General features: G+C 36.2%; 5 protein-coding genes across 9 annotated transcripts in view; 2 read left to right on the top strand and 3 right to left on the bottom strand.

Moving 5' to 3' along the window:
* Positions 1-1,264: 1,264 nt before the first annotated feature.
* Positions 1,265-4,615, bottom strand: LOC111469685 (uncharacterized protein At4g15545-like). Its single transcript, XM_023115058.1, has 9 exons — positions 3,937-4,615; positions 3,314-3,382; positions 2,809-2,859; positions 2,641-2,707; positions 2,468-2,539; positions 2,017-2,268; positions 1,870-1,915; positions 1,687-1,765; positions 1,265-1,587 (listed from the first exon to the last, which is right to left on the bottom strand). The coding sequence occupies exons 1-9, from the start codon at positions 4,207-4,209 to the stop codon at positions 1,495-1,497; spliced, it is 1,002 nt and encodes a 333-aa protein (XP_022970826.1). The 5' UTR covers positions 4,210-4,615; the 3' UTR covers positions 1,265-1,494.
* A 122-nt stretch (positions 4,616-4,737) lies between these two features.
* LOC111469683 (cyclin-T1-3-like) lies at positions 4,738-12,109 on the bottom strand. 5 transcript variants are annotated; one of them, XM_023115055.1, is made up of 9 exons: positions 11,801-12,109; positions 11,237-11,316; positions 10,827-11,061; positions 9,720-9,999; positions 7,166-7,300; positions 6,607-6,782; positions 6,352-6,503; positions 5,893-6,054; positions 4,738-5,820 (listed from the first exon to the last, which is right to left on the bottom strand). In XM_023115055.1, the coding sequence occupies exons 2-9, from the start codon at positions 11,271-11,273 to the stop codon at positions 5,081-5,083; spliced, it is 1,917 nt and encodes a 638-aa protein (XP_022970823.1). In that variant the 5' UTR covers positions 11,274-11,316; positions 11,801-12,109; the 3' UTR covers positions 4,738-5,080. The 5 variants fall into 5 exon arrangements, with proteins under 5 accessions (XP_022970823.1, XP_022970820.1, XP_022970824.1 ...); XM_023115052.1 differs by having other exon boundaries at positions 4,738-6,054; XM_023115056.1 differs by having other exon boundaries at positions 4,738-6,054; positions 9,720-9,801; positions 11,801-12,108.
* A 618-nt stretch (positions 12,110-12,727) lies between these two features.
* On the bottom strand, positions 12,728-14,801 carry LOC111469922 (peptidyl-prolyl cis-trans isomerase FKBP4-like). Its single transcript, XM_023115392.1, has 3 exons — positions 14,463-14,801; positions 14,070-14,258; positions 12,728-13,660 (listed from the first exon to the last, which is right to left on the bottom strand). Exons 1-3 carry the CDS (start codon positions 14,646-14,648, stop codon positions 13,184-13,186), a joined length of 852 nt encoding a protein of 283 aa, XP_022971160.1. The 5' UTR covers positions 14,649-14,801; the 3' UTR covers positions 12,728-13,183.
* Positions 14,802-19,420: 4,619 nt separating this feature from the next.
* LOC111469701 (auxin-responsive protein SAUR71-like) lies at positions 19,421-20,093 on the top strand. Its single transcript, XM_023115078.1, has one exon. It carries the CDS (start codon positions 19,490-19,492, stop codon positions 19,919-19,921), a length of 432 nt encoding a protein of 143 aa, XP_022970846.1. The 5' UTR covers positions 19,421-19,489; the 3' UTR covers positions 19,922-20,093.
* A 1,917-nt stretch (positions 20,094-22,010) lies between these two features.
* LOC111469717 (post-GPI attachment to proteins factor 3) overlaps positions 22,011-23,220 on the top strand; it is a 4,388-nt gene continuing 3,178 nt past the window's right edge. The window contains exons 1-2 of the mRNA XM_023115103.1: positions 22,011-22,151; positions 22,684-22,778. Of these exons, the coding sequence (XP_022970871.1) occupies positions 22,684-22,778 (95 nt within the window). The 5' untranslated portion in view covers positions 22,011-22,151. The remainder of the gene's footprint in view (positions 22,152-22,683; positions 22,779-23,220) is intronic.

Genomic DNA, 23,220 nt, shown 5'->3' with positions numbered 1-23,220 from the left:
AAAAAAAAAAAAAAAAAAAAAAAAAAAAAAAAAAAAAAAAAAAAAAAAAAAAAAAAAAAAAAAAAAAAAAAAAAAAAAAAGTCTATATATACATACATATATATTATATTATATATATGCTGAAAGAGAAGGAACAAATTGAGAACCTCAATCTTATCAAAATTAGTGACAGCCAATTTCTGAAGATTCCTTTGACCAAATTCTTATCGTTTCCATCTATCTGGCTGTGTGCGTTTGAAGGAATTTGTAAAGCCTATGAGTATCGGGTGCTTCTCAACACCTTTTTCCATTCTTCCTTCCTTCCTTCCTTCCTTCCTTCATTCCTTCATTCAATGCCAATGCAATGCCTAAACCCTACTTTCAAATACTTCCTATATGCTAACAGCCTAATGTTTGAGACATATATCCTTAACCAAGAGGGTTCTTCACTATTTCTCGGGATTTAGGTTCTCGAGTTTTTGGTACAAATGGCCATGGGTTTTGAGGAATGTAGTTCTTGGAAGTCATATCACAGGGAGAAATTGGAGGGTGGTTTTCAAGGAAGAATGGTGTTGTGAATTTACCTAAATGTTACCTCATCATTTCTCTTCATCCAATTGAAAAAAACAAAAAGTGTCACAGAAGAAGACTAAGAAGACTACTATTAGCATGTGAAAACAGCAAAACGTTACCATACTGCAAGGGGGTTAGATCAATGGACTAAAGTAGTAGTAGTTCAACCCAAAAAGAAAAGCAAAAAACAGAATGATTCCCATTTCTTTTCTTGGTAGAAAGAAGCATCACTTTTACCTGAGGGTTTACCCCTTGAGTCACCATCTAATAATTCAGAATTTCACATCAATCTCACCCAAGTTGGTACGTCGCTAGACAAGTTGGCGCTGTGATGGAGAGAGATAGCTTGTAAGTGAACGTACGCTGATTTTGGAGCATATGATGATCAGGCTTCTGGGTTGCTTCTCTCTGCAAGCCCCTGCTGATATTTCACACATATTAATATTAGTGAAACACTGGCCTTCATCATAAACAAGTTAGTTTCTTTCAATCACATCACACTGACTTCCCTCCTTTAAATGCACCCTTCACAGCACAGCACAGCACAGCACTGCCCCCTTTGAATCCTTCGAATGTGTGGCTAAAGTGAGAAACATAGACTGAAACTAAGTACTTTTCCCAAATAGAGTTGTCATAGAGCTTCAGATGCTACAACAAAACCACTTGATGGAGGTAAGAAAGAAACCCCTTTGAAATCTATTGCTTCTGTCACTTCGCTAAAAAACCAAACTCTATTATTTCTACAGAAAAATGAAGTTTCAACTACAAGAGGGTTCGATGTTTTATATTATACAAAAACATAGTGAATCTGCATGCAGCATACATAGGCCTTCAGAGGGAGAAAGGCAGCCGTTCAGAACAAACTTCATGGATTTTCTCTCTAATACTCTAAAAGGAAAGATCCTATTTGGTGTAAATAATCTCAAGAACAGAGAGGGCCTCCTAGTGAACATTGCGGTTAAGCAATCCTTGAAATGACACAAAAAGATCTTTGTTATCCGTCCCAAATATATCTTCTGCTTTTCTTAAAGTTTCCTGGAAGCAAAGGCAGTTGAAACCATTTACTACTAGTAAACAAAAAAGGTCCCAACGTGTAAAAGTTCTAAGCAAACTGTTAGAAACTGATAGATTTACCTCTCTGGTCTGCTTTTGAGCATTGAGTTCCTTTATGTTAGAAAGAAAGGCACTAAACTGCTCGTACGACAGACGACTCCTGGAATAAATTACTGATTCATCAGACAACATGTTCTTTTTTACTTCTAAATTTTTAAATTTAAATTAAAAAAGAAAAAAGAAAAAAGAAAAAAGAAAAAAGACCTGGCTTGGCGGAAAAATTCTTTGCCATCAACTCGAGCAGGGCGACCTTCAGCATTTAAGTGCAAAGGGTTTACAAGAATCGTAATATAAAAAAAAAGGCACAGAAAGAGATGAAAACTTCAAGACAAAAAATAAAGCTTTCTTTACCAGCCAGTTGACGAGAACGAGGAGGAGAACTTGCAGCTGAAGACTGCTGGCTTGATGGATACCATGGAGATAGTGCAATCCGTCCATCATATGAGGGTTTTGTTGGAGAAGTTGAACCAGACGTTATCTGTGGGGTAGCAACGGTGGAATACCTTCTGGGGGATACACTTGTTGAAATAATCTTTGGAGTTGCAGCGGAAGTGAGCCTTGGGGTGATATATGGCGATGAATATCTTTGTCCAATATGTTTTCCTGTTTAAGATGAAATATCGCCATGAGTGTACAATTTATCCACCATAAATTGAAGAGGATTCCTCGAAGATCAACTGGCAGCCAACATTCTCCAGGATTTCAATTAACGCATTGTTTAAAGTATAGATGATTATAATCTAATTGTTATCAATTCTTTATCATCTATAGTTTGCATTGAACAGGGTAGAATCCACAATACCTCCATCTATTGTGTTTTTCGCATCATTAGAATCACTGAAAGAATGTGAGGCGGGCCCATCTGTTACTTCATCTGGAGTCAGGTGAGAGTTAAGTCAATTGAACACCAAGAACATAATAGTTTATTGAGATGTCAAAATTTAAGGAAAACAAGGACAAGGAATTCTATATTACCCTTGACAGTATATGATGCTTTAGGAACTGCTTGATCACATGTCCCAATATCAACAGTTTCAGTTTGCTGTTAAAAGAAGACAACGCAGAAGAAATTATACATGAAGAATTATGCATTATCACATCAGCCGAACATAACTGGAAACATTTATGGACCAGGAAACTTACAGAGGATTCATCACTCAATGATAGCATAAGTTGTCTCTTAAATGTCTCCAGCTGTCAATAGAAAACACACCAGCCTTATGACAAGAAATATGAATTCTAACCAAGTGTAACTTATCAGGCTATCTAAGGAAATAGACAGTGCCTATCTTACTTTTTAATTACCCTAACCCGACTTCCCAAAATCCTGACCGAACCCCCATGAAGCCAACTCATAGTGATAAGCACGAAATATTTTAAGATTTAAAGACGAGATAAGAGGCAAAGAAATCAAGGAATTGTTGATGAATTTATAAGCCAGGCAGATGCTCAAGTCTAGAGGTATCAATGGCGTAATGGGGTCATATGCTAGCTCTTATAAGGTCTATGAGCAAAACATGAGAGATCTCCTTTCCGTTTGCACCATAAAGAAGTTTTCGCTATAAGTTAGACTAGTAGCCAACCAAAGCTAAATGCAACAGAGATATAAAAGTAGCTTTTTTCTGTATAAGAGTGATCTCAATCTCACCTTAGCCAAATCACGTCCAAGTTTCTTGGAAGTCATTGATAGTAAATCCCGTTCCTTGGAAAGCCTCGTCTTTATAAACACAAAAACAAAAAAACAAAATAAATAACAAGTAGTGAAACCAACATTACTTCAAATATGCTTCATTGAGGAACTAGAGAATTGAGCTCAAGAGTTCACCAAAAGCAATGCCAATATTCTATTAGACTAAAGAATCTAGAACCCCAAACCACATTTCCGTACCGCTCTATTCAAACGATGTTATTCCTTAATTAACTTTTATCGCTCAACTCGGGTATGTCACCAAATCTTAAACTCAGGTATGTCACCAAATCTTAAATTCGGATCATCATACAATAATCAGAGCTAGATGATAATCTATGTTCTGAAGTGCCGATGCTAAGAAGAAAATACCGAATATTTTGGCCTTGCCCGAATTTCGAACCAAAAGCGAAGTACCGAGCTATCACCCATACATCTTCGCGGAAATTGAGATGCTCAACAAATCGAAAAATATCTCAACACAACAGGGATACAGCGACAATCATCGCCATTTCTCCATGATTGGCCAATACAAAAAACAAATCTTCCAAGCAGTTCCAGTAACAAACACTGTACCCACTTACATTATCATCAAGCGCAATCTGCAACCTGGACTCAGCTTCCTGGTTCGCGTGCTCGAGGTGAGACAACTTCTCCTGCAGGTCGAAGATGGCCCTTTCCTTCTCTTGAAGCTCCTGCTTCATCCTAACCACTTCAGCTTCAAGATTCGAAACACGAGATGCTATCGCCATGGAGGTGATTTTACGAGCAAGATCGAGCTGATCGTATGGATCCGTTGGAATCACCGCCAGAAGCTCATCCGACAGATGGAAATCTAGCCCATCACTCTGCGACATTCTCGATCTCTCCGTTCGAACTCTAAGAATCACAGACGGAGTAGCGGTAGGTAGAGGATGAAGCAGCAAAAGGGAGACAGACAGAAATCCAGATCGAAGAGGAAAATTAGGGCTCAACAAACGCGAAAAATCTTCAAGAAGAAGAGTATCTGGAGCTCCCTTTTGTTATTGGTTTGGTCCGATTTTGAAATTCATTGTTTGAAATGAGGGTAGGTAAAGGATAGGGTTGAAGTTGTATAGGAAACCTCAAAAGGGAATTTTTGTTTGCTCCCAGTTTCAAATTTGTAAGCTTTTCCCTCCAAACTTCAAATTGACTTGCAGCCCAAAACACGCCCATCCTAAAGAAAGCAAAACGGCTTCATTTTAGTTCTCAACTCCCTCAATTAGGGCTAATTTCACGAAAACTTCTCGATAAAACTCAAACGTATTTTTGTTGGATCATGCGAGGACCAAGCTGAAATTTGGCTTTTCAAATATTAGTAGCTCGATTTATAAATGTAACGATTAATCATCACATTTCTTATGATGTTGTCAAAGAGACCCTCCTCCATAGAGTAATTCAAAATCGTTGCTTTGTTAAAGTTGTGAATTACATGGAAAGCATAGCAGAAGCTGCCATACAAACATCAGGCTCTAAGAGGACCCGTGGAGAGCGTAGCCTTTAAATCTGAATTTCTCACGTGAACAGCTACGTCAAATCTTGGACAATGAGTGATTCTAGGAAAGACTAATACCTAAAACATTCTGAATAAAACTCTGGTGAGCTTGTCAAGCATTTATTCTCCGGTATATGATTCTCGTGGTCACTCCTGTTTGAGCACCTGCACCAACACGACACGACACACCTTGCCTTCGCTTTCTCTTCAAAAGTCTAGCCTGTGAGCTCCCTGCCTCTCTTCCGACTGTTGTTCGATTTCGGGGACTCCTGATACCCATAACCAACTTCATTAGCATCTGCAAACTCACCTTCTTCCATGTTGCTAGAATCTATATTATACAATGGTTGTTGCCGCATTCGTTGAGGATGCTCATCTCTATCATCCTCTCGATGTTTATCTTGATACGAATCCTCGGGTTCCTGTTCATTCGATGACTTATTCCAACTTTGCCTCTGTTCTCGCTTGTTTTTCTCACTGCCAGCAGCCATTTCAACCCCAGCTTCCAACTCCCTTTCAATGAGGTCATCCTCATCCACCAATTCTTTTTTCTGGGTCATACTACCAAGAGATTTCCTTCGTTTCTCAAGCGCAGCCTTTACTTTATCCTTGTCAATCTTGATAGCTTCCTGAGGTTTGCCAAATGTACCTTCTCTAAACTCTATATTTCGTATTACATGTTTGTCTTTCAGTTCCATTGCATCCCTCGTTTCATTTATTTTCATATCGTTTCCAAAATCTACATTTGAACTTCCAATACTACGGTCTTGCTCATCCAATCCCTCTGACATCAGCCTTGTCGAGTTTTGAGCCTTTCCCTTGTCGTGGAAAGCCGATGGCTCCATCTCCTGTCGAACCCTAGATTCACTACCCGTTTTGTGATTGGAAGGACTTCTAAAATTTACATTTGAACTTTCAACACTATGATTCTGCATTGCTCTCGATGGCTGATCACCTGCAAATGAGTGTTCAGATGCTGGCCTAGATGAACCAGCTTTTGAGGTTCCGAGTCTTGAAGTAGCAATACCTACACCAAGTGCACGATTGTCCGTTACAGCCTGTTCCTCACTGTTAGTAGGGGCTTTTGTTGTGGGTAGATTAGTGGGACCACTTCCAATGTTTCCATCAGCTTCACCAGAAGGTGGCAGTCGATTTTGTTCATAAAGTTCTAACATTTGATTGCTGACTTCTGCAGAAAAAAACTGTTCACTGTTAGAATCGCATCCAGTTATCAAAAGGGAAAATGAGAACAGTTAAACATGTTATACAGATAATTTTCCAAGTGCATAACTGCTGCGTGAACATTTTTATCAATAGACAGGTTAACTTTTTTCCTGGCTTAAGCTGTAGGTTTTCACAACATAAGATGTGGGAAACAGAAGGTGAAAAATTGTTGAGCATGCACTTCAATAAAATGAAGTCCAAGGAGCAACATCAGTTTTCGGTGCTCTTCTTCTACATTCAAAGAAAATGCATTGACACTGACCCTCCAGTTGCCGTGGGGTGACATCAAACTCTTGCCACCACACCTTTTCCCCATCTGATGGGAGTTTAACTTTGAGAAATTTGGCAGCAAGGAAAACGGCACCGGCCGCAATATGGTGAGGCTTAAATTGCAAGCAAAGAGATGTCCGCAATCTGCATACCACATCCCCATTTCAAGAAAAGAGAATGGAGAAAAGCCATCTATCTATAGGCAATAACAAAAACCAAGGCATGCAATCTGCCATACAGCCCATACCCATCATTGACGAAATTCCAAGCTACTTGAGCCAAGGCATTTTGAGCAACTTTGAATTTTTTAATTGCCTCAACAAGGGGTTTGTAGGGGTGGTGCACATTAAGATCAAAACCAAGAGTTGCCAGAACAACCCTCTCCCCAAGTAAAATTAACTCTTTTTGCCGTTCATACACCTCCTGCAGGAGATTATGTGAATATGTTTAAATAAATACGTGCTTTCATTTTCATCTAACAAGGGAGACAAATTAATCATTAGTCCAGAGTTAAACTGAACAACCTCCAGATTAGTCCGTGATGGCTCTTTAGTGTTTCAAACATAATCTTATTTTCACTAAATCCTACCATAGACCAAATTTTTAGCTGCCAAGTGTTCAAACCACAATGCTAATTCTTTTAAATCAGTCTATTACAATGCTCATTAAAATTTTACAACGTTGCTGAAGCCAAAAGTAAAAGATCTACTAGCAATAACAACGTCAGAAATGAAAACACATGGGTACAGGTTTCAAGCCACCATGAAATATGAACAGAAAATAGACCCACTCTAACCAATTGATACCTTTTGCCTGATTTTCTGGGCTGCAGTAGGATCTTTTTTGTTGATGATTTCGTATGAAACCATAATAACATCCTTCAATGGGCGAGGGGTTTCTTCAACCTTTCCTGCGAGAAACATACACACTGTCGCAATTGTCTGCAAGAAAATTAAACTAAACTGAGGCACTAAAATAACATCATCTACTCAATACATAATATGAACTAAACCTTATGCGACAGGTTTCTCTGCTTCAGATTTCATTTCAACGCCTTTTATTTAGCACAACAAAAGGCTTGTAAATGCAACAAATTTTTCAAAAATGAAAATGACCATAATGCATTCCAATGTACTAGGAACCTGACCTCACGCATTTTACATGTTAAATGTGAGACTAGGGGTGACAAGAGATCAAAGTCAAAGCAGTGCAAGAAAAATGTGAAAACCGTTTGGAATGAATGTAGGAGGTAGTTAAGACATGATTAAATAACAATTGTGAGGTTGAGGACATGCTACTTTGCTGATTCACCGAAAGCTGAAGTTACCAGAGAAGAATTATAAGTTCCATTATTGTAGGACAGGAAAGGAATTGAATGCCAACAAGGCTGATTGTGCAGTTGAGGGTGTTATACAGCTGCAATGGATGGGGGAAATGAAATGGTCGAATGGAAATGCAAACAAAATTTGGTTGCTCCATAATACGTGGAGGTAGCCTAATGAGCTAATGTATTCTATGAAATTGGGCCAAATGGATGGAGGAATATGAACAACAAAACCCTTAGCTCTAAAACGTACTAAGCATAAGTGTATGAACAAGGCCATACATGTATACTATGGATCTGGAACTAATAAGTGGCAACAACACATTATGTGTAGCTCAAGCACATCAAAGACTGAAATGGTCCAGAGATTATAAAACGCAGAATTTAAATCAAAGAGGGAGGACTCATGATCACCGTGATGAAAAATGCCTACCCAACTTAAGTGCAAGAAGAAGGCCATGCAAGTCTTACCACTCGGGACATAAGAAACAAAGAAATTGATGAAGCAAAAGAAGCCAAGATAATCAAAGTGGCTTGTGAGCTACTAGATACAAGGTCTCAAACCATGAGAGTGCAGGAAAAATTGAGAAACAGGATGTTGTTGTGCCTCGGTGGACCTAAGCAGTGATGTTTATGCGTTTGTGTAGTTTGAAAAGAAACTAATATTTCATTTTCAAACGGAGAGTACAGAAGAAGGATTACAAAAAGATTCCCTATTTGGCAGAACTTGGCATCAAGCTACAATAACAAGATTTTTAGTTAAAGTACAAAAACAGAAAAAAAATTAACAGGGTTCCTAAAGGTGACTCCTCTAGTATTTTCCCCTCAATTTTTTTTTCCTTCCAAAACACAGTCTCCATTTAACGGTTATCACCCTACTGAACCAAAATATTTCACTTGGCCTTTGAAGCAATGATGTATGTTATATGAACAAACCAGCTTCCATAAAGACCATAAGGTGACTTTTTTTCCGTTTTGGATAAGAAACCAATTTCCATAAAGACAAATGAAAGTAAAAAGGAAGGACCTACAAAAGAGAATGGCACAGCCAAAGGAGAAATTGGAAAAAGTAGAAACAAGACGATGGTGTTCCTTAAAAAAAACTAATAAACAAACTAACTTTCTAGATACTCAACTCGGATTTCAGCGTAAACAAGGTAGCTTCACTCCTGATTAGGCTGACTACTGACTTTACGAGAGCTAGTGAGCAGTTCTTTTGAGCGAGAAGCAGGCATCTCTACGTTGCACTGTTCAACAAATGAGCAAATTGTTGTGCAACTGCCTCTCACCAGTGTAAGAAAGGGATGTATAAAAACATTTTCTTTTAGGATACCCGGGAACAACTCAGTAATAAAAAAAAAGAGCAACTTCTCAAATGAGTTGAGTAGAATGTTAACGTGCACCAATCCCTAAACCTCTTCCTATTTCTATATCAAGGCTCAAAAGACTTAAAAAAAATTTGTCAAAGTCAATGACCTCTATTGACACAGAAGATCCAAATTGACTAGCTACATCATCCTGCAAATGCTCAAACTCTGGACCCTAGGAAAGCCAAAAGTCTAACTATGTATCGTCATTCCCTATAAGTCAGAAAAAATTTGAGATTGCACAATTTATATATCGATGAGAAATTCCATCATAGAAGAGGTTTGGGATTCCTACGTGAGCAACAGAACAATAGATGCCCATGGTCCATGGACATCAAATTTCCACATCAGTCATCCACGGGCTCTCATAATAAAGTCTTCAACTTATCAGGAAAAAGCTTCTATGATCAAAATTGAACTTGCAATCCATAAAGCTCCATAATGCTCAAAGACTACAACATATCATGATCGAATTCACAATGCAGCTTTAAAAGTTTTTTTTTTTTTTTTTTTTTTGCCCTTCAGCATCTGAAGTTTTCCAAAAAGAGTTGATGGAAACATGCTAGTAAAACAAAAATATATCATTTCTCCACCTTGAGAGAACAATTCTCTTTGTCTTGTGCACACAAAATAAATATTTCTCAACAAAAACTGGAAGAATGAACTTACCCTTCGGTCATTCTTTGCATGAGACTGCCGAAGGAAGAACCTATGGCAAAAAATTATTGCTGTAGCGATGGTTACCTGGGGGCTGCATAATAAATACAAAACATCACAATGGACTGCATAATAGCTTAAATAATTAACTGCATAATAGATACAAAGATCACAATGGATTGAATAATAATTTGAGATAATAGAATAGTAGATCGTAGCTAGAGACAAAGAAAAGCAAACTGGTAGTAATATCTCCCTTAAATTTGGGTTAACATTGTCAATACCGTCAATCCTGAAATTTGGTTAAAGAAACCAATGGACCTTCAGAAAAACATTTAGTATGGCAAAAAGGGTTAGACCACATGAACATTAGAGCTTTTTATTGTTGGATCCTTTCTTCTTTATTTCAAATTATTTTCATTATGATATTTGAATGAATTGGGGAGAATTTATTTTCACCCCTTGGCATTTTTCTTTTGATTCATATGCTTTTTTAAAACTTTCCATGAGAGTTTGTACTCAATATTTTTTATATTTACAAATCAATGAAAAGTTTGTTTCTTGTCCATATATATATAGCAAGTATCATCCATTCAAATTTCCATAGGTGAAAAAACTTGCGGTAGCCAAAGATAACCAAATATTCATCCATGAGAAAATTTTTGCATCGCAAAACACACCCTTTGTGGCCCCAAAAATAAAAGACAAATAAATGGAAGAAATATGTTGAAAAGAGCCAAGCTTATCAGGGAGAAGGTGGAGAGAGAGCCACACACACAAAAGAATGGAGAAAGAGAGGAAGCTGCTTGAAGCAATTCAATAAAATTTATTTGTTGATATAATAAATGCATTTACATATTTGGCTAGATCTAAATAAGACAATAGCAAAAGGAACTGGACTATAGAAAAAGCTCTAGAGTGTATTTACTCTCTCTCTCTCTCTTTAACACTTAGAAATAAATCAAATCAGGGAGTGAATGGACCGAGTTTCTTGAAGGCTCTAAAGAAAGTGAAATGACAGTTAAAAGGGAAAAAATTGAATGCCTTTCACTGGAGAAACAGAATAGAAGGCATAAGTCTACAGGCAATAACACATTTACAGATCTTTAGAATACTCACACTTTAAGTCTCATTCCCAAATCTTGGAGAAATGTACAATATGATTTCCGTAAATATGTCTCCTTTTTCAAGTCAATCCCATCTTGTCTAGAAGGTGAATACTCTTCTAATTCCTTCCTAGAAAAATACCATCGAGAGCCATCCTCCAACCCATCCTGTGATTGCTTTGAATCACTATTTTCATAAATTGCCTGATGCGATGGCTCAGTAGACGATAAATTCTCCATGTGCATATCTGTTACAGAAGGTTCATGGAAAATAATAGTTGATTCAGGAAACCGAGTTAGATACACCAAATCCAGTAACTTACAAATTACAACCTAAATCCACAAGACATATTTGAAACCAAAATAAAATATTTAAAATTCAAACAAATGATGATGATAAACTTTCTTGTGAATTAGCAATACCAAATAGTATAGAGTAAGCAGCCACAACTCCGATCATTTTTAACTACTAGTTTCAGGTGGAGAAACTGGGAGCTTTGACACTGAAAAGATACAAAAATTCTCTCTAAGAAAAGTTTCAAAGGATAGTGCATCTCCATGAAAAGCTAATAAACGAGAACTACAGTGCTCATCAAATGCCCAACACCCCAAACTCCACAAGAAAATTAAAACCGTCAGGCTCCTCTGAACATTACATAACGAGAAAAATAAAAGGAAAGACCCTAAACATTTCATTCCCCCCTCCCCTCAGTTCGAACAAAACTTTCCATTCAATTCTGTATCAAAAGCTAAAGCAAGGGCAAGTGCATTCCAGAAAAGACCCAATATCCCAAGCAAGAGAACCAATAATAACATAACCTTTTTAATGCAACAATCATAACAGAAGGCAGCGAGTATTTCCCAAACTAAAATTCAGATTCAAAGGAACAAAAATTGCGCAAACAAAAGAACAGCTCGTACACATACGAGATTGACAATCAAGTATTCAAACTTAGACAAGTAGGGTAATGATGCGATTGAAATTACCTTTAAAAACTGGACGAAGAGAAGGAAAGAAATTGGCCAGGAATTGCAAGGACTCGGGCAATTGCTGCACTACGAGGAGATAAATTAAGGGCAAAAATAATGAGGGCAGGTGAAAATGCCCAGAAGAATAATAAGAACTTGGCAATGGTTGATTAGGGTTTATGAGGAAGATAGAACAGAAAGCACTCGACAGTGAACTAAGCTCAGAATTTTTATGGAAACTTCGGCCTTTTCCATTCTCACGCTGCTTTCGTACGATGGGACGAACCTCCCAAAATAATAATAACAATAATAAATTAACTAATAATATTTGGTTTCTCTATTTTAAAAATTGTTCACTCTTATCAATTTATATAAATTTAATAAAGTTAAGAATATACTCTTGTAATTTAAATTTTTATTTTATAATTGGTTATATTTGTAATTACATCTTTTAAAAATTAATTATTAAAATTCTTATAATTTATATTAATTAAATTATATAAAATATCCGTGTATAATTAATGTATGTAAATATAAATAAAATAACTTAAAACGCCTAATAAATTATATTAAGATTTCAAGCCAGAGAATTCTTTTCATTGCTTAGAAGCAACCTTAGCCTATTCCCAAAACCATCCATCTCTTCAACCAATTCATAGCACCATCTCTTCAAGCAATTCATAGCACCATCTTATTGATGTTCTTAGTTTTTGTCTCCAAAAATTGTAACAACTCAAGCCAACGGTTAGCCGATATAAGAGTGTGGAAAGGGGAACACGAAACATTCCTTATAAGGGTGTGGAAACCTCTCTCTAGTAGACGCGTTTTACAACTGTGAGACTGACGGTGTTGTTCATGAAGCTAGCCAAACACAAAAGAAAACAAGACACAGACAAAGAAACAAAGGAATGCAAGTAAACAACAGAGATAGAGGTACACCAAGGAGCAGTGAATGAATGATTCATTCAGTTATCATCACTCAAGTATTTGTTCTTCCAAATATCATGAAATTTGAAGCCTATGTGCTGCTGATAACATATGTACCACATTTTCTCAGGAAACAGAAACATGCATTGAACAGCAGATACCAGAAATATCATCCATGTCCAAGACATCAATCCTACAGGATTGTCCATTTCTGATAACCACTTAGACATTGATGTTTTGCAGCACACGTTATTCGAACCAATCTGTTTAAATCTTACGTGCAGAGCTTGCTCGTCGATCAGATCCGCAGTGCTAATTTTTCTGGTAACCAAATACATGTTAAACAGGTATGAAGGTCTCAACAATACTGATCTTACACATGTGAATTTCCAAATCCACAGTGGTCAGAGTTGCTCATTGTGTCATATTTCTATCAAGACAGCAAGACATTTGATTGTATGATGCATCTTCAGCTCATTTCACGGATTTAGCGCCAACTGTTCTAAGACGAAAACGAAATTGAGGCCCAGACTCTTCTTCTTCATCATCATCATCATCTTCACTAGAATCATCCTCAACTCTATCCCAACGTGCATAATCCAAAGTTGAATGTCCTTTTGGTTTTGGGATTGTTTGCCAGCCCTTAGGATCTAGGTCAGTTGTGCCCTTCTTGCCCTGTGTTTGAAGGGCAACAACTTCACTTTTACTAATCATTTTGACCTCAGCTTTCTGATTGCCACCTTCTTTAGATACTCCGCCGTTGCCCTGAGCTGCCTGGATAACGGTATTGTTTGTCAAATTGCTATTGAGCTTAGGTTTCTGTACTTGCTCAATACATGGAGCTACAACATTTTCTTTTCCCTCATTGGCTGCATATGCATTGAACTGAACATCATAGTCGTCTTCGTCCTCCTCTAGCTCCACTTCTGATTCGAGTATTGGAGCAAGTGACTTGAGCAGAAAAAAAGATCACTTACCAATGGCCGCAAGCATGATAGTATGTATTAAACAAAAGCTATCTCTAGCGCTATCTCTACTTCTGATTCGAGTATTGGAGCAAGTGGCTTAAGCAAAAAACAGATAATTCACCAATGGCCGAAAGCATAATAGTACACATTAAACAAAATCAAGCAAGAACCATGAGTTGAAGATAGAACAAGATTCAACCATTTCTTTCACTTTCAAAAAACAAAACAAAAACCCAGAAATCAATGACAACAGCATCTTGCAGGCTTGCAGTCATACAAACAAAATGAATTCTAATACAACTTGTTCACCATAGACATTATAAATTAACAAGATCAAAATGAAAAAGATGACATAACAAACAGCATGATAAGAAAAAGTAGTAAGGGCATACCAATTGCGTCTTGAGACGAGTTTGAAGATTCTGATAAACTTCTGATGATGGGTTCAGTTCTACAAGTCTGTTGACATCAAAAAGAGCAGAATGATATTCCTCGAGTGTGACAAGAGTCTGGGCACGGAGCATTAACGCTCCAGTGTGATTGTGATCGAGTTCAAGAACCCAAGTGCATTCTTCTGCTGCCTAAAATGGAAATCAGGCATCGAGGGGTTTGATTGCCATGATTTGAAGCTCAATATTCAATTTAATCATGTCTAAACACTACAGTTTCGAAATAAGAATTCAATATCGTACTAACAGCAACAGAAATTGTCCATCGGGAATCATCAAATGGACACAAATCCCTAAATAAAACAGCAGGCTGTTATTGGATAGAGATAGATATACCTTCTTAAAATCATGAAGTTTCAAGTGACAAGCAGCCCTATTACTATGAAGCGAAATCCTCTGGGGCAAGGTCGTGGCCATGGCAAGCGCTTCAGTGTAAAACCTAAGGGCTTCGAGATAGACCCCCTCGCGATACATCTGGTGGGCTCGCTCGATCTTGCTCAAGGGTGCGGTCGCCATAGGCATTGAAATCCAACCCTAATGTACAAAACCCCAAATCAAATGAATTCGAACTAAACAAATTCGGTCCGAGTTCGTGTTGAGAGAAATAGAAATTGAAGAAGAAGAAGAAGAAGAAGAAAGGAGACGCTCCCTTTGGAAGACAGCAGAAACAGAGCCCCCGACCGATTATTCTTTTATTTCAAATTTTCAAATTTCGTTTAAACCTTTTATTATTATTATTATTATTATTATTATTATTATTTATGCTTGATTTTATTTTACTTTATTTTGCCATAATATATGAATCTCTAAAATGTTAGAGATTTTATAACGGTATAAACAAGACTGAAAGAAATAATATTATTATTATTATTTAATTACAAAATTTTAAATTTAATTTCTAAAATCGTACGGTGTGTGTTGATTTAAAAAGCCCGCCCACTTTCTGTCTCAAACCAAACATGATGGGCCCAACCCTTGTTTGCTTTTGGCCCAACAACAACAACGGGTAATAATAAAATACTTTCCTTCAATTAATTAAAAATGCATTTTTAACATTTTTAAATAATTAAAACGTAACTATATCATATGCGGTGATAGTTAGAGTCAAAACAAAGCATTTCAACACGTAGTCAGACAAATAAGAGAACGAGGAGTCATATTCAAGCCATTCATCTCGACCCAATGACCAAACTCATTTTATATATTGTCCGGTCTAGCCCTATTTCGACTAGTGCCTCGAATCGCTCGATGACTAGCTTTGATACCATCCACTTTGGCCCGTTACGTATTGTTGTTAGTCTCACAACCGTTTCATTTCTCTTTTCAACCGACGTGGGATCTCGCAATCCGCCCCTTAGGTGGCCCAAGCGTCATCGTTGACACACCACATGGTATTACTATTTATAACAACCTACGTCCACCGCTAATAGACATTTTGACTTGTTTTAAAACCTATTTGCAAAAATGGTTGAAATAATGCAAAGCACAGCCCCTTTTATTGAAAATAAAACTCAATTTCTATGGTTTCTTCTTTTGATGTCATTAAATTTTCTCCCATTTCACACTCTAAATACAACATTTAAGTGTCCAAGTGGGCTATTTTAAAGACCAACATAATTGGAGCACAAATTTCTTCGCCTACATTAAATACACAATCAATGGCCAACAACTTTATTAGTCAATTCAGGTTCATATTTCAGCTTTGTTGTCACAATTTTCCCCCACACAGACCATTCTCGTTACTTTTTTTCTTCCTTCTTTTTCAAAACCTTTCGCAACGTCACATTCGATTTGATTCTAAATCTCCCGTATGTACATACACAGAGTAAAAATTTAAACAACACGCTGGATTTGACTCTAAATCTGTGCAAACATGCACATATGGAATAAATATTTGACAGGTCGATTTAGTCTCTTCATCTTATTTTCTCGAGACTAGTACTGAACTCTATTCGATAGGACGAGCCACGTTGATCGTCCAAACATGAACTCTTTAATTGGCTATGGTCGAGTAGAGTGGGAGTTGTTGAATATTAAATTATTTATTTATTTATTTATTTATTCTAAAATATTGGTTGTGGAAGAAAAAAAACAATAAATGTATGCAAGTCAGCAGAAGAGAAGAGCCATAAAAAATAAAAAACAATAATAGATAGAAATTAGGGGTGGGGATAGCCAGTGAGCAATGCCACGTAGCTAAGGGTGAAATTAATGGCTCAGCTTCCCAGACGGCTCGGTTAGACTTGACTACTCTCACATTTATAAATATATCCTTGTACCAAATATATCCTACTTTCAAATTTTAATAAATAACTTTAAATTTTCAAAAAACAAAATAAATAAATAAATCTTTTAAACTTTTACTTTTAAAATAACTTTAAATTTTTTTTTTTATTTTTTTTATCAACCTTAATAATTTTAATAAAATAATTAAAAACTGTGGAAACATTTCATTTTCAAAGAATTGGTAAAAAAAAATAGTCAGTTTCCTTCCCTTCAAAATTGGGTCCTTAAAATAGAATTAAAATAATAAAAAGATTTGAAATTTTGAGAATTACTTGGAATTTAGAGTTAATTAAAAAATATATATATCCCCGACCAAAATTAATCACAACCGTTTACTTCTATGCACGAATGTGAAATTAATATTTTAATATTAATTATTGGACCATTTAACCGACCAAAAATTAATTAGTATAAACAAAATTGATTAAATTTGGACTATTATCACTTCAAAATGTCTACATTGGTCCCATAAATGATGACCAATTTAGTCCTGTTTTAAAATTTAAACCTAAATTAAATATTTATAAAAAAATATTTTGCTTTTCTTCTGTCTCACAATATCTCACAATACATCTGAGACCTAACATCTTTATTATATATTGTTGTCAGTTTGACCGTTTTCAAAACAAGTTTTCACATATCTATAAGAAAAGTTCCGTTCCATTTGATTCTAATTTGTGTAAATATCATTTACAGGTCGAAATAATATTTAAAAAAATGTTTTATGTCCTCATCGTCTAGTTTTGTCCGGTCCCTGAAGTTTCCTTGTATTTTCCTTCCTTTTTAACTCATCCACCGTACCCTTCAAAATACAACTTATTTAAATAAATAAACAATTAAATTCAAATAACTTCATATATATATATAATAATAATATTGCCCAAAAAAAAAATCCCCACAATCCGATTCATTAAAGGCGTAAAGCTGCGCATCAAAATCCCCCTCAACTCATACTTAATATTCTTTTTTATATAACCCAACATTCATTTAATATTAATAAAATATATAAATTCTGAAGCATCAGATGTAAGAGAATGTCAAGTAGTATTGCATATCAAATACAAAATCTTAATATGATTATTCTTATTAGAGGATTGTAATTGGAACATTGGCGTCATTCCACTTAGCACATGGTATTTAATTTTTTAATTACTAAACAAAAGCTTTACGGATAGATAAGATAAAACTTTTTAAGCAAGCAACACATAATGATTAGTGTTAATGATTACAATATTAATGTTAATCCAAGATCTTAATACTCGTTAAAAAAAAATAAAAAAAATCCCTTGATTTATTTATTTATTTATTTTTGATTTAAAATTGAGTGGAAAGGAATGATGTGATTGGGGGGGAAAATGAGAGAAATGAAAGGAGGAAAGTGGAGGGATAGATGGAGAGCATAATAGTTGGGCGGAGGTTGGTGGTGGGCATTAAACAATACAAGATCATGATTTTGGTTATATTTCTATTTTGGCTTTTGATTTCTCATAAGGCCGTTTAACCCCACCTTTCTTCTCTCCTTCTATCAGTTTAAACATTCCTTTAACCCTAATTCCAAATTTGAATTTGATTTTGAGATAGAATTTGATCTCGAGACGTTGCATTCGGATAGATACTCATGTTGATGTTATACAGTGTCTAACGCGCTTTGATGCTTAGATTGAAGTATGTGTCGAGTTGAGTTGGAGTAGACTACATACCTCTATGGTGGGTCTTGTGTAACGACTAAGGCCTACGAGACTCCAACTCAATAAGTTAGACTACATTAAAAGAGAGAGGAGGTGGAAATTGAAAGAGGAGAAGAAAGGGTTGACTAAAAGTTGAAATGAAAATAAATTGAAATCATAGGTGATGCCCTTAAATGGAATATGTAAAGAGTGTTACCAAACAGGAGAAAAGGGAGGCTGCGTACAAAAATAAAAAAGAAAGAGCTTTGAGTGGGGCCTCACCGTTTCCTTGTACTTTTCTCCTTGTACCTTTTGACCGTACGGCATCACGGATAGGACCTCCCAATCCCTTTCTTCATTTTCTTTTAATAATTTTTCTTTAAAATATCTTTTATATTCCAAAAATAAATTTTAAAATATTTTCAAGCGTTAATACATAAATATAATGGAGATATATATATATATATATATATAAAAAAAGAAAAAAAAAAGAGGTAGGTTTAAAAATTAAATAGACGTTGTAAGTGGTTTGAAATTATTGGTCCTATCGTACCACGGTTGAATCATACTAATTTATTTCCAATGCTTATCCTCTAATCAACTCTCCACATAGTGTGGCGGATATTATTAATCAACAACCCCACCACCACTCTCATCCTGCCACCTGTCCTCTATTTTCTTTTCCTTTTTTTCAATTTCTTTCTAGAACATACGAATAAGTTTTAAAGAGCGCGCACACAATTATGTTATTAAGTTACTTAAAAATAGAAACTATTTTGTATTTTTATCCCTTGCCGACATGTCGCGACCTACATCCGGAAACTTGGGCTGAAACTCGCGACTACATGTCGACTTTGGAGCGTCGATATCACGCGTGGGTCAAGGAAGGTGGTGGAGAAAATGAGATCACGGAGCTGTACTGAAATGCGCTACGGAAATAACTATAATTCCCCACATTAAAATAATTAATTAAATAATTTCCTTGTTGGTCTGCGTGCTTCCACTTCTTGTCGTTTTTATTTTTTTATTTTAACAAAGTTTTTGTCCATTTTGATTTTCGTGATTTTCGCCTTTTTTTTTTTTTTAAATTAAAAAAATGTTAATTTTGATAGAGATTAGAATATAAAAAAAATATTTGATCCTTTTTATTTGAGTTTTTCTATTTTTTTTTTATTATATTTTGAGAAAGTAAACTGGAAAGTACGTTGCTACCTGTACCTCTCAACCTTCCCTTTCATTTCAATTTCATAATCAATTCCTTTACATTTTTTAAAATTAATTAATTAATTAATTTCTCCTCTTCCACTTTATATACAAACACTCATTCCATCTCTTTCCCAAACCCCAAATCTCCCACTCCCTTCTCTCTCTCTCTCTCTCCTCTGCAACATTCTTGTTTCCCACTCCGTTATGAAGCAGCTCATCCGCCGTCTCTCCCGCGTCGCCGACTCCTCCCAGTCCCACTACTGCCTTCTCCACTCCCATTCCGCCGCCGCCGCCCGCCGCCCCGGCCGCGCCCACTCCTTCCGTGCCGCCGCCGCTAACAAATTCCGCCGCTCCAGATCCGAAGGCGCCGTCCCGGTCCCCCAGGGTCACGTCCCAGTGTACGTCGGCGACGAGATGGAGCGGTTCTCCGTGAGCGCGGAGCTACTGAACCACCCGGTTTTCGTTACTCTACTAGAGAAATCCGCCCAGGAATACGGTTACGAACAGAAAGGCGTCCTTCGAATACCCTGCCACGTGCTGGTGTTCGAGCGGGTCCTAGAGGCCATCCGAATCGGCGACCAGGAGTCACGCGACCTCCAGAGTATTCTCTCGTCTCTCTCCGGCGGATTCCTGTAGGGAAGGCCGTCGGAAATCCCGATTTTCTTTCTTTTTCTTGAATCTGTTTTGTAGACATGGATGGATGATGGATGATGGATGGTGTTAGTTTGTGATGTAAATAGGAAACAGCCTTCCGTGATCTTTTGGGATCCGGGAAGATGAACAGAGATTTGAAGTTTTTTGTTTGTGATTTTTGAGGATTCATTTTGAAATTGACACTGAAATCGGATTATTTTGTTGAATGGATCTGAAAACGATCGTTGGTGGAATCAAAAATGTGTTTGGGAAAGAGGCATGCGGTCGGCGCCTCACCAGAAAAATGAATTGACCACACACTTTCTCGGTGAACAAACAAACTTCGGAAACACCCACCGTACCAATGTACCACTCCTCGCCCCTCATCCCGGGATTTTCTTTTTTCTTGTGTCCCTTTTCCAAAACTTTTTATGTATATATTTTTCCAACTTGGGTTAGTTAAAGTTACGATCCAACTCCATTCTATCTTACTTGCAAGATTATTATAAAATTTTAAAATATTTGATGTTATGCGGTAGGAATGTTTAACCTAACTCGATAACAATTCGTATGTTCGCGGGTGTAGTTCAAAGTCTCCCGATTAGATTATTAGTTTGTTCCAAATCCGTATGATAAAAGGACAAAAAATTATTATAATTTTTGAAATAATAATATTATTATTAAAACAAACGAAGAATTTATTTATTAATGAAATGGTGGATCAATTTTGTTTCATTTTTATCTTCGATCCAAGAAAAACCCATAAATGTGGAAATACAATTAATGGTAAAAATGATTTTGTTAAAAACACTATCAAATTGAAAATATATACAGTGTTTTTTTGCTTGTCAAATTTATTTTAAGTTAAAAATTAAATGCGAGACATGCCTGGTTTATTAATTTGCTCAATTGACGTTTATATATACACATCTCATTTACTCAGGTCTTTCTATAATGTGGAAATATTTGGATAAAGATTAAGTCTATCTTATTGTCATACTGCAACGCTCAAATCTACGAGAATGACTAGGTAGGCTAAGACCTAATTTTTCTATTTTGAATTAAAATAAAAAAAATAGGGTCATCAAATTTGATGCTCGAACCTCAAAATTCATAGACGGTGTCATGAAATGTTAAATTATTAAAAAGTTGGGTGAAAATTGAAAGTGATGATAAATTGAAGGACCATGAGGGAAAAGAAAAAAAGTTAGAAATATTGCAATGAAGCCCCTAGACACAAGAAGGCTTTAACTTTATATTAGGTGAAAAGTAGGAATGGTCGAAAGGGTTTGGTTAAAGTGTGAAAAAATAAGAGAGGAAAGAAATGAACATGCTAATAATGCATGTTTTTATTGAGACAAAATGTAATTTATAGGTGCACGTGGTCAACCCGAGCTATATGAATGGGATAACCTACCAAGCTCAAACATAGGTTAGTTAAGTTCGTTTAAAAATGTAGGTTTAAATCTTCGGCCAAACCTAATATGATTAATTGAAATTTCTATTTAGGCTCGTGTTATAAATCTTTTAAAATTTAATTAATTTTTTAAGATAATGATTAAATTAGTTTGGTTGGGTAAAAAAATGGGACTTGGGGTAATTGGTTATTATTATTATTATTATGTTAGTTATTAAATGAAAAATGTCGTGGTTTAAGTTAAATATTAAAAGATCCATAATGGGGTTGATGTATTGGTGATTTAATTTTATGATTTTTTTAACTCCCTAAGAAGGGCAAATAATTTTTATTTTATATATATATAACATTTTACTCCCCAAAACTTGCGAAATTTCACTTAAGGGCCCAAACTTGGGATATTTGCACACACGAGCCCTCCTGGTCCTGTTTGTTTCTGGGCTTAGTCTGCCGCGCCGGCAGTCGGGCGTTGCTTCTTTGGTCCATCGTTCCGGATGGGGTATCTTCCTTCTCACCATCATCTTCCACCAATCAGAATTTATTTGACAAATTTTAAAATTTTATGTTTAGGAATCTATTTAATCGTATCATCAATTTTTTTTTTCTCATATTTGTTCATAAAATTCAAACAATTATTTTATTTTTAATAAAAAATAGTAATAAACAAAATCGGTAGAGAAATGGATCGGAAGAGACCGTATTCGTATTCCCCCAATGTTCGGTCTAGGTCTTTGCCTTTCTTCCTAAATAATTGTTTCCCGGCTCTTTTCGCCATTGTCGGAGCTTCACTGATTTTCCCTATCCACTGCCCAAAAGGTAAAACAACTCAATTCTCTCCTCCTCTTGCCTTTTTCCTCATCCTCTGTAATTTCTGATTCTTTCAAATCCGATTCAACCTTATAATGATCCAGTCTGCCATTTTACGACCTGATTCTTACACTGATCCACCTTGAACTCGTTTAGCGATTGGCTAATTGATGTGTTGGATTCCATTATCATGGGTCGTTTTGATTTCGAATCGAAGACTTAGGTGTAGGACGTTCAATTTCCCTATCTTAGGAATGAACAATCTTCAAGACTCGGCCCATTTCTCTGTGTTCTTAGTTATCTTTATTCTTTAATCCCTTTTCCTCTGTTCGTTTCATTATTTGTCATCTTCCTTTTCCGTTTCATTGACGCACGAATAAGCTTCGGGTCTTACACGGCTCTGGCTTTCTAACGCACTGATGCGGAAGTGGCTGGAGCTTACAAGAATCGATGCCCATGATATTAATTGTTCTTCATAATTGTCTGAGCTTAATATTTGAGTCACTTGGACGTCTCTAATCTCTGAGAAATTTCCTAACAGATGAGGGAGTGCCATTGGTTTGTCTTGCTGGTGGCGTTTGCTCTCTCCGTGAAAGGCTTAAATGCTAGTGCAGGCGATATTGACCCACAATACAGGTACTAGTTCTTTTGTCTAAATTTTCTTTGTATATTCTTCAGCTTTATTCACACTAGTGAAGCCTGGAAACCTCAATGATCAGTCTTATAGATCATATTTATGACTACCTAGTTATCCACTTCAAGCCCTAATTGTGATCTTGATATTCCTTTTCATTCAGTGGTCTACATTTACGTTGCCTAGTCCTATTTTTACTCGGGCTGTATAAGGCAATTGAAGTGATGCTAAGCTAATGTCTTATGGTTTTTGTAATAGCTTTTCTATTGACTACTTTGTTAAGGGACTAGCTCATGAAAGGTAAAGTTTTAGCCAACTTCTTCCTTAGTGTTCCATGGACTTAGAATGCAATCTTAATTGTTGTGCATCCAATATTTTTTTGGTTCCATCTTTTTTTTTTTTTTTTTTTTTTTTTTTTTTTTTTTTTTTTTTTTTTTTTTTTTT

Source organism: Cucurbita maxima, unplaced genomic scaffold, assembly GCF_002738345.1.
Source record: "Cucurbita maxima cultivar Rimu unplaced genomic scaffold, Cmax_1.0 Cma_Scf00041, whole genome shotgun sequence".
Lineage (NCBI taxonomy): Eukaryota > Viridiplantae > Streptophyta > Magnoliopsida > Cucurbitales > Cucurbitaceae > Cucurbita > Cucurbita maxima.
This window is presented reverse-complemented; position numbering and strand designations above follow the sequence as displayed.